Source organism: Colossoma macropomum, unplaced genomic scaffold, assembly GCF_904425465.1.
Source record: "Colossoma macropomum unplaced genomic scaffold, Colossoma_macropomum, whole genome shotgun sequence".
Classification (NCBI taxonomy): Eukaryota; Metazoa; Chordata; class Actinopteri; order Characiformes; family Serrasalmidae; genus Colossoma; species Colossoma macropomum.
This window is the reverse complement of record NW_023494788.1, coordinates 36,443,705-36,455,418: the sequence shown is the minus strand read 5'-3', so window position 1 is coordinate 36,455,418 and position 11,714 is coordinate 36,443,705. Positions and strand designations below refer to the sequence as shown.

Below are 11,714 nucleotides of genomic sequence, written 5' to 3'. Positions count from 1 at the left end.
GATGATCTTTAGACATATATACAGGCGCACAGGCCAAAAAGAAGCTCATGTAAGGAGGGGTTACATCCCACCCCCAAACCAGCATCCAAATAGGAGAGTTATCATAATAAAAACTCAAGCAGGAGAGACTTTGCTTCCCTTTGCATTAAATTCCGTCCATTCTGGGTCATCAGTGGTGCGTTTATTTATTCTAGAGCGCTTATAGAGTCCTGGGGCTGGGGGGTGGGGGGTGGGGTTAAAGAAGTAGCGGGGGGCATTATACTTTGTCCATTTTTGTTCATGGTGCTCCATCAGCAGTGTAGTTCTAGCTCCCCTTGTTAGAGGGAGCAGAAGTCCTTCAGAAGAGTTGAGGGGTAAAATTGGTGGGGGGTGAAACTGGAGGAGGGGGGTAAATATCTCTTGTGGTCACCCACTTTGGGTCACCTTGCACCCTCAGTGTGGATATTCTAGTGCCCTTTGAGAGAAGGGGTAATATGGGAGAGTTATGGCTTGGGAGGGGGGGGGTAAACTAGGATAGTAAATGGGAGTTAAAATGGTGGGGTAAATGGAGGAGCCCAACAGTGAGAGCTTTGCATTCCATTTGGGCCATGTAGGTATTTGAGGTGTAGGTAGTCTAATGCCCTATATAGAGGGTAATGGGGAGGTTTCAGGGGGATATTTGTCCCAACCTCACAATAAAAACTTTGTCCTAAACTCCATCCATTATAGGTCATGGTGCACCCATCAGTGTGAGTGTTCTAGTGCCGTTTTAGTGAGGCAGGGTATTAAGGTAAGGTCCTTGAGTTTGGAAGGAGGGTAAATTGTAGAGGGCCAGGGTAAACTGGGGGAAATGGAGAGATAAACTGGGGGCATGTCCCAGCTCTACATTAAGAGCTTTGCTTCTTACATTAAAGTCTATCTACTTTGGATCAAGGTACATCATCAGTGTGCTTGTACTAGTACTTCTTTAATAGAGGGGGTGGGAGTTAAGAGTCTTAGGTTTAGGGGGTGCCAATTTGAGGGTCTCAAAATTACAGTGAGAGCTTTCCATTTGTGATAAACTCCAACGCACCATCAGGGGCCTCTGAACAGGCCCTAGAAGTGGGGATAACAGAGAAGAGTCTTGGTGTTCAGAGGGGCTAAATTGAGGGGCATAAATGACAGAGAGGGGTGTTCCCAGCCCTACACTGAGTGCTTTTCTTCCCTTTTACGTCCATTGTGGGTCTTGGTGCGCCATCAGTGGTGTTTTTTGTTCTAGCGCCCCCTTTATACAAGAGGTAATTGGTGAAAGTCCTGGGGCTGGAGGGTGTGAGGGTAAACAGGGGGTAATTTTGGGTTTTTTCCCCAGTGTCCAATCCCTAAACGGGTCTATCCACTGCGTACTGGCACGCGCTGAGGTTGGACGGGTTTTGCACCCCTGCATAGCCAAAGCTGGAGTGCTGCTTGGCTTTCAGTCTGAGACTGGCCAGACTGGAGTTGCATGTGTCCCGGTAGACATAGGGCGGCGTAGGGGGTGCGTAGGGGCAAGCAGGGGCAGAATTGAGCGAGGGTCCGCCCAGGTTGTTCAGGGGGTTACCGAGAGGCGTGTTGAGGCCCGAGGTGGGCACCATGCCCGAGGAGACGCTCATGGAGGAGATGGAGGTGGGTGGAGAGAAGACGGCCTGAGAGCTGAGCGGACTCACGTTGACCGAGTTAAAGAACGGGAAGCTTTTGGCTGACAGAGAGGCCGGTGCCAGGCTTTTGGCTGCCCAGTTGTTGTAGGGTGGGTAGCTGGCATACATGTCCTCATAGGGCTGCACCAAGCCATTAAACTGGGCACCGAAGCCGCCCTTACACAGCTCCGCTTGCTGGTTGCGCTCACGCTTGCGCCACTTGGCTCGCCGGTTCTTGAACCACACCTAGAGCAGAGATGCAGAAACAATATTAGCATTAATAATGGGACATCATGCATATTAATCATACTATTGCAGTGAATGCATGTTAATATAAACTACTGGTTTTAGCACCAGACTGGTTGCTTTATAAGCGTATATCTTTGGAAAATACAAATTTTGATAATGGGAATATATGCATATTCATTAATGCCAGTTGCTGCAGTGAATGTCTGATGAAGCAAAACAATACTAAAGTCAGATTAGTTGCTGCACAAGTTTTAAACGTGAATTTGCATTATAAGAAAATACAGGTATTAAATATAAGAAGATTAGAATGCATGCATATCAATTAATATTAATCACTGCAGTGAATGCATGTAAATGTAATTCAGTTAACAAGACTGCCAAAACTGAATCTGCATATAAGACATTATAGGAATGTATGCATATTCATTTATATCAATTACTGCATTCAAGCTAATTTATATCAAGGACTACAGTGCATGCATTTTAATGTAAAACATAAGTGAAGTCAGACAAGTTGCTGCATGAACATACACAAATAAAAAATACATATATGTGTTATGGAAATGTATGCATGTTAATCAGTGCAGTTTATGCATATTAATTTGTAGTAAGTAGTGCATTTCATGCCTATAAATTACAGTAGTAACTGCAGTGCATGAATATTAATGCATACATTAATACAATCAATTACATTGGGTGCTTCATTAGTATTAAAACTGAATCTGCACTATAGCACACAACTGAAATGTACAGATATTAATAACCGCAGTGCATGCATATTAATTCAGTTTAATTATTGCAAAGCATGTGCACGATCGGGCTGGTTGAGGCACGTTTACACTGAATCGTCGCGTGCGTGTAGCAAAGTGATCAAAAAACTTTTTAATGCTGACTGTCTTTTCTCTATTATTATTATTATTATTATTATTATTATTATTATTTTTATGTGCAGCTAAATATTTCCTGTAATACTTCAATGCATCGCAGTGAATGGATCATTAATTAATATAAACTCTTACTAAAGTCTTTATTTAAAGTCAGCGCGCGCGCTCCACATGACACTTTAAGTCACAAATGCATGAACAGGACGTGCAGTTTACAAATAAAGATCAGCATTTAAAGCTAAAATTCAACATTTAATGTCACATAAAGAACAAAGAAATTATGCTGCATGCCCTTTTACCGCAATACACATCCACCACTGTTCGTTTTAGCGCTGAGAGTGGCGCAAATGTACAAACTGCGGTTATAAACAAGGCGCAAATTCAGTTTACAAGGACGTAAAAGACAATTCAGCTAAAAGCTGAACTTGCATGCATCGACTGCACGTTTGATTTGTATTTTCAGAAGAGATTTTGCAGACAGTGTTAAAAGCCAGGAGACTCGGTCGGGTCTGAACTCTCTCATTAGTCCGGCTTTATCTCTACACGCTGCTTTATCCCAATACACATCCTTCTCTCGCCTGTTAGCGTGTGTATTAGGGTCAGAGAAGCCAGTCAGACCAGAGTATTAGTCTACAGCTCAGTCTGCACAGGCGAAAACACATGGATACCAGTCACTGCAGTGCATGCATGCTAATGTAAACTGGTAATAAAGTCATCCATGCTAATGTAAACTGGCAATAAAGTCTGAACTTATACACTTTAAAAACACAAACGCAGTTTACACCTAAATAAGGGCGCTAATTTGTCGAGAATTTGAGTCTTTTGGCAGATTTAATTCATACAAACGTTAATTATGGTGTGTCAAACCTGAATTTGCAGAAATGCACGTGCTAAGCATTTGAGTCCTTAGCATGAACAATATATGTAATATATGTAAAATTTAAAAAAGAAATGGTCAGTGGTTTTTATATGTTAGAACTCAATCTGCATTATAAAACCCTAATGCGCGCGCTGAAAACGCAGTTTACACGCAAAGAACGAAAAATAAAATTGTGAAGTATGTAATATTTCACTATGTCAAAACATAGTAAAAGTCAGTCAGCCTTGTTGTTGAGACCGATGCACGCGCTGCAACAGCGGTTTTCATGCAAAAAAATCCCAAAATTGTAAAATTTATGGCATGTTTCATTTTTTTTTTTCATTCAATTTTTTGCTGATTAGTTCCACGAGCTGTTAAGGCCACAAATCAGCTCTCTCTCCTGGCTGCGCTTGCAGTTTTAGCCCAATACACACCCAGCTTCATGTGTCACACAATAAACTCTATAAAACCCAAATCTACACATTGCGGTTATAAAATTCAGGCAAATTCACTTCACACGCAAAAGCGATAAGTGAATAGAGCTGCATTGTGATGCATACATTCATTAGCAGATTAGTTAAATAGATTATGCAGTCTGCATCAGTGTCTGTCTGTCCGTCTGTAACCGATCTGGAGGTTTATCAGCCCAATACACATCCAACTTTAGCCCGGAGCGTGCGCGTGTGCGCTATTTCTGCCCCATAATGAGCTTCTCAACAAACAGCGACGTGCTAATTTATTTGCCTACATACATTATTTCAACAATTACTCACACGTTCGCTAATTATTACAATTCTTCGCTTCCTTCCTCAGTGGTGCGCGGTTCCATAACAAAACAGGAATAAAAGCCACTAATAAATCGCTAACTTTCTGAAAAAAAAAAAAAAAACTTCATTTGATTCAATTAATAATAAAGCTTTAGCTAATTTATTCAAAATATAGTCATACATAGTGAATTACTATCTATGCACAAACTGAATCAGAAGCGTGTATAAATTGTGGGCGTAAAAAGTTAATCTGAATTATCCTTAATACGCTTTACAGGCTCTATAGATTAGCGCGGGATTTTTTTTTTATATTTTTGAATCCTAAACAGCTGGAAGACTTTGGAATGTAGAATTGTCTGAAAGTCCAAACTAAAAAAAAATGACCTGAACAATTCACAGAGTTCACATTCTGATTCGGACGCGGGCTAGAATTTTACAAAAAACTTCGCATAAATTTGATTTTGTAAATCAATCAAACCCTGTCCGCGGAATAGTATTAGTAATTTCATTTGATTAAAACTCTATCTGGACTCTACACACTCAGGTTGAAGTATATTTTTGTGTTTATGTATTTTAAGATTAAAAATAAAATGTAAATTATAGCGTTTGTAAATTTTACTCAAATAGCAATCGCCTACCGCGTGCTCACATTTAGTGCGATATAGGTCTATTTTATGCACAAATATTTTAATAACCCTTATCATAACCCCGTCTTTAATGTTGATATATACTATTTTACTGCATGCATTTGTTATTATGACTCAACTCTGCTTTTAAAATCAAATATGTGTTCGCATTATATATGTTACATATTCGTGTATTTTAGTAACATTGTTGTAATATTGATAGTCTTGGTGTGTTGATCTGATCTCTTCGCGCGCGCTCATGTCCGAGTGAGTTAGTACTTTATTGTATACACATCTTACTGACTCTCACTCTAAACTCTAGCCTCAGTTAAGGTCAGAAATAGCATTGACAGAATATTTTATATCATGTACATATATTTTATATATATCTAACGCCTCTTACCCTGACTCTGGCCTCCGTGAGGTTCGTCCATACTGCGATCTCCTCGCGCGTGCTCATGTCCGGGTAGCGGTTCCTCTGGAATGTGGCCTCGAGCTCCTGCAGCTGCGCGCTGGTGAAGTGCGTGCGCTGCCGTCGCTGGCGCTTCTTCTTACACGGGTCATCGCACGGGTCATCCTTAGAGCTGGATTTATCCTTATCTGCAGAGAAGAAGCATTTAAACCTGCATTAAAATCATAACCTCATCATAAGGACTATGCTTAGAATTAGACTTTTCTATAAACTACCAACAATATGATATAATAATACTAATATTATCACACTGGTCATATTTAGAGCTCAGTTTACATTTGGCTATAAAACATACGCGCAAATGTATGTTAAAATTATACAATTGTAAAATTATATAATTTTAAAATTATAAAATTAACAGAGAGGTCATCTTTAGAACTGGACTTATCAGCTTTAAAAGACAGAATAATACTACTGTTATAACTGGTCATCCTCAGAGCTACCCTATGCATAAAGAAATGTGCATACACTTATATTAATATTATAAAATCAGTACTTTCTCAGAACTCTAGATATTCATTTTTATAAAGAAATGCATTAGCATATACTTATAAGCACCACTTATACTTATCTGTGAATAAATATGCATAAAAAATATAACACAATCAACCGCGATAGACAACTTAGACCCAGATTTATCTTCATTTTACATTAAAATATTAAAATTATTGTCACAAAACCATCACTCTCATCTACAGAGCGCCTTACTGACACAGAAACACGCTAAATTAGCGTATATAACATACGGGTCTTTTAGAGTAGAAGCATCATCATCTTCATCACCATCAACAACAACACCATTGAATGCTAACTTTATTAGCATACATACAATCCACTTTCTCTTGAAATTACATACATTAAAATACACTATAATCACGTGCGTTCACATACATACATACATACACACGCTCGCGCGCACACGCCCTATCACGACGAAGTAAACCCCTTTAACATTTCCATTCACTCTGAGAGGCGGACTCCTCCCTCTCTTTACACTCCAAATACAAACACCACCATTAAACAAATAATATTTACATAAAGGTTTGACATTCGGCTCTGTTTATTTAGGTCTTTACACACACTGCTGTGTACAAATACAGTATCGATAAAAAATAACGCCGACATGAAGGATTCCTATTCAAATATAAAGCGCTATAAACCTGCTTTAGTGCAAACAGTACAATTCAGTTACGCTGCGCGCGCCTTCATGTTAGCGTGAAATGAACCATTTTCCATTTAAAGAAAGTTTTTGTTGACTTTCAGATTTGAGTTTAGATTTGTTTACACTGCCCTTTTCATGACCATGTGTTAAATTATTATTATTATTATTATTATTATTATTATTGTTATTAGTGGTATTAGTAGTAGTTTAATTGTTTAATATACACATTTTCTATATTGTTGAAATCTAGCAAAATTAAAATTCTACATTTTTTAACTATAGAAATTAATTTCCTATTGAAAACGTAACTAATTTGAACTCGACAAAAATTGATCTACTTTCCATTTTCAACCTGTACACTACTGCTGTGACCACACACACATTCACAATAATAATAATAATAATAATAATAATAATAATAATTATTATTATTATTGTCCTTATTAGTAGTAGTCATAGTAGTAGTACTAGTAGTAGTGTTTTATAGCAGTGTTGAAGTTAATTGAGTCAAACATGTACATACAGATTATTTAACTTTAGCACAAATTTGTAGTAATTCTATAAAAAATGCGCTGCATGAACACAGTCTGAAATATTATATTATATAATTATGCTGACTCGCGGAAGTAGATACTTTTCAGCCTAACTTACACTTACAAACCTACATTTAGCTTAAAAACAAATACAAAAGATTTTAAGTGTGCATTTCTGAAGAAATAAGCAAAACAGTTTTATAATTAACCACATTTTCACGCTATTAGCGCATTCAAATCTTTTCTTTACAAGCAGCCCTCGCGCTCACATCCGCAGCCTCAGTATTAACTTCACCCCAGAAGGCCAGAGCGATTTCGTCTTCGCGCGAATTGGGCCCTTACCTGCGCACTCAGGGCTCGAGGAGTCGGCCACGCTGCGCCCTTCCAGCCGCGGTTTGAGGGGCTGGAGGCTGGAGGCCATGGCTAAAGGAGTGTGCAGGGCGGCCGCTTTGCCCCCAGCCATGTGCTGCTGATGCTCCAGAGCCAGAGGATCCTTCATAGAGTTCATGGATCCGGAGCTTTTAGCCTTTTATTTACGCACGGCGCGCAGGCTTTCCCACCTCCACACGAACTAGCAAGAGAAGCAGAAGCTCAGAGGCTGGAGGATCAGCGGGCTCTCTGTGTTCACACAGTCCGGACAGCTCCTCTCCCAGCGAGAAGAAATAAATAAATAAATAAAGGCAGAAAGCCGCAAAGCATCAACTCCGCTCAGTTTGCGCTTTTACGCAGGGCGCGCGGAGCGGCAGCACGGAGTTTGGAGTTTTGATTCGAAGGCGTAAAGACGCAGCAGAGGCGCAGACGGAGTGACGAGGACAGGCAGGTGATATCGTATCCACTGGCATACACACATCTCTCACACGCTCTGCAGCTTTCCTGCTCTGCGCGCGGACCTACTGAGCCCCCTTCTGTCGCTCTCTCCCTCTCTCTCGCTCTCTTTCCCTTCCTCCCTCTCCCTCCCTCTCTCTCTCTCTATCTCTCTCTTTCTGCGCAGCGCCCTCCCTCCCCTTTTGACAGCCCATCAAACTCGCCGTGACAGGGGTGTGTGGCCAACCGGGGAGAGAAAGAGGAGAAGGAGGCCTGGGCGTGTGCGCGCGTATGTGTGTGCGTGCTTATTTATCCTTTCACATGAAACCGACGCATAGAAGGAGATAGATGGGACGCGGCGTGGGGCAAAAAACAAAGAAGAAGAACAAACGAAGAAGAAAAAAAAAGATAAATTAAACAAGTTTAGTTTTAGTAATGCAGCTCTCAAACACTACACTCAACACCAGAGTATCGAGGAAGAAGAAGAAGAAGAAGAAGAAGAAGAAGAAGAAGAAGAAGAAGAAGAAGAAGAAAGAACTATGATAATGCTGAATAAATAAAGAAGAAAGAGAAGAAGAAGAAGAAGAAAAAACAAACATGAAATAGGATAGTGAAGAAGAAGAAGAAGAAAAAAGAAGAAGAAGAAGAACAAGAGGAGGAAGGAACTATGATAATTATGAAGAAATAAAAAAGAAAGAGAAGAAAAAGAAAAAAAAAAACAAGCCAGAAATATGATATAGAGAAGAAGAAGAAGAAGAAGAAGAAGAAGAAGAAGAAGAAGAAGAAGAAGGAGGAGAGGAAGAAGAAGAAAGAGAAGAATATGATGATGAAGTAAAAATGAAGAAGAGGAAGGAGAAGATGATGATGGTGATGATGATGATGAAGTAAATAAGAAGAAGAAGAAGAAGAAGAAGAAGAAGAAGAAGAAGAAAAAGAAAAAGAATAATAATAATAAGAAGAAGACTCTTTTAAAATAGTGCCACAAAGAGTTCTTTGAACTATGCCGTAGAATAACCACTTTTGGCTCCCTAAAAAACCCTGTTTGTGAAAAGGAGATTTGTGAGTGTGTTTTTTTTTTTTAAAACTGTACAGAATCTTCACATAACATAAAGACTCTACAGCAATTTCAGGGTTCTTCTTGGAACATTTGCATTACTAGAGATTTATGAAAAGGATCTTCACAGTTAGTTCACATGTCATTTACAACATGAATTTTGGAAGAAGAAGAAGAAGAAGAAGAAAAGAAGAAGTAGAAGATCTGGTGAAGACAAGGAAGAAAGAAAAAATGAATCTCAATTCTCATAATCCATAATGTTACTAAATACCATCTCCAAAACATGATCACTCACCATTTAAACCAGCACCAACACATGATCACCATATAAACTCCCTTCATTCTCTACACTGTAGCTCTCTGTGCTGTAGCCTTTCCTCCGTGCTGAAAAGCAGGCTGCATTTTGTGCATAGCTGAAGTCTGCAGTGTCTAATCCTGACGGCCGAAGCCTGCGTGAATTAGACCCTCCACAAGATAACACAGCGCACTCTAACAAGCACTAATCCACTTCAGCCTTAAGGGCAGAGCCACTGCCCCGCCAGCACCACCATACTGTTCTTATATTATTGCCAGATTATAGTCACATTAATGGCATGTCAGCACAGAGGGCCTAAATTACACACAGGAATCATGCACAGTCCAGCACTGGCCTTGAAAGAGATTTTCACTGATTTTGCAAAGTTTCTGCACAATGAAATGTAGTTAAGAAAGGTAGAGAAAGTCATTCAGAGTGGTTTGATGTTCTAGAGAAACTTATTGAGCTTGTTCATTCACAGTGGTGGTGATAGGAACCAGACGTCTGAAGAGTTTAGTGCAAGAAATGGTTATGAATATGCTGCCTGAGAGTGCTTTTACAATAGTCGTGAGAAAGATATGGCCATTGTTTTCAGATTTTCCCAGATTTTCCACTATTTTACCATCATCATTCCATATACAAACTCAAAAGACACTTGTAGGTTCACTGGTGGTTTGGGATGGTAAATAAAATGGCTGTATTTATAGACATATTGACCTCTGGGTGCTATGACCAGTTCTTTTTTCTCGAGAACAGAGCATTTCAGACCAAATCACTCCGAATTACTTTGTCTGAAGTGAATAGTCTTGTTTAAAAGGACATTATAGTCACATGCAAATCAAATAACCAACTCTCATACGGGCGCTAAAGAGAGCCAGACACAGTAATGGACAGCCACATTCAGTAATAACACTCTCTTGGTGCTTTAAGTCACTCATCGCACACTGCACATACACGAATCATTCTCCATGAAGGCAGCCTCTCTGACTCAGCTTAGGAAAACTGCCTAAAACACCTAGAACAGTCATGTTGGAGGAATCTGTAAAAGGGTGGGCACGGCCTCACCACTCCACTGAGCTCAGTTTAACCGCAGTACGATATTCTGCTTTACGCTTTGCGCATTTGGACTTTTTGCAACCTCAATGTAAAATGCAGCCTTGAATATTGTTGACATATTAGTCCCGGTGTTCGTGTTCGGTGAAATTAAGCTTACTATGAGCGCTCTTATCTAGATCATCAGCGCTGCTTCCGTCGCTTATCTGCTTGTTAAATTGCACTAAATGTGTGCGCCTTTTTTGGGCGAAGTCTCCAAACCACCACCGTGTGTGTGTGTATTGCCAGCCCACTTCTGTCTGGAGTGCGTTTTAATCTGATAAGAGCCTCATTTGCTTAAGGATTTTAAATGGACTCCTGTATTCTGTACTGCGAGCTTCTTCAGCACTGCGCAAAAAAGAGAAGAGCGCAAACACGCATTCACCAACAACACAGCGGGAGGAAGGACATCTCGGTGACGTAGTGCTTCTAGATTTATTGCTGGTGGTAGTCGTAATAGATCAGGAGGAAAACGCAATTAGCGAGTCCGCTGATGGGAACGAATGTGGCCAGAATATTGGAAACAGCAGAGAGTAACGCTGAAGGAGTTACTTAGGGACTTATGGGTCTTATGGTGGACTCTCTCTCTCTCTCTCTCTCTCTCTCTCCTCTCTGTGTGGATATAATGGGGGCAGATCTAATCCCGAAAAAGCTCTTCATATGCACTTCATTTGCCCTCTTACGGGGCAACAAGAGAGAGAGAGAGAGAGAGAGAGAGAGAGAGAGGTTCAGCGAAACTGATCTGAACACGTACAACGTGACATTACTGATTCAGTTTATTTATTTATTTATTTATTTATTTATTTATTTATTTATTTATTTATCCATTTTTATATTGTTTCGAATTCGCTGTTTTTTTTAATTATGTGCTATAGCTCTGTATATCTGCGGTAATTTTCCATTTAAAGCGGAATTATATGGTTATACTGTACAACACTAAAGTAATATTAACAATGTTTCACATATTACATTAAAAACGAGCGTAAAACGCCTCCTGCTATTATCATTACTAGCAATGATAATAATAACGCGACTGGACTGTTGTAAATATCATAGAAATGATGGGCACTTTTACAACAGAGGAGTTTTAATTCTTGAGACGCGGTGTGACTTTAGTGATGCGGCTTCTGTTGTGCATTTATATCACTGTGGATTATTTTTATTATTGTGGATTATTATTGCGGATTATTTTTATTATTATGGATTATTGCTGTGGATGCTCTGGAGCCTTTAATTAGTCATTGAGTCAATAAGACCCCTCAGCCCCTCTGTGTTTCCCCTCTCGC

The 11,714-nt window shown here is 39.8% G+C and overlaps 1 protein-coding gene across 1 annotated transcript in view; it reads right to left on the bottom strand.

Annotated features, from left to right (window-relative positions):
• Positions 1-220: 220 nt before the first annotated feature.
• pitx2 (paired-like homeodomain 2) overlaps positions 221-11,714 on the bottom strand; it is a 15,466-nt gene continuing 3,972 nt past the window's right edge. The window contains exons 3-4 of the mRNA XM_036569279.1: positions 5,420-5,616; positions 221-1,877 (exon numbers count right to left, since the gene is read on the bottom strand). Coding sequence (XP_036425172.1) covers positions 1,338-1,877; positions 5,420-5,616 — 737 coding nt within the window. The 3' untranslated portion in view covers positions 221-1,337. The remainder of the gene's footprint in view (positions 1,878-5,419; positions 5,617-11,714) is intronic.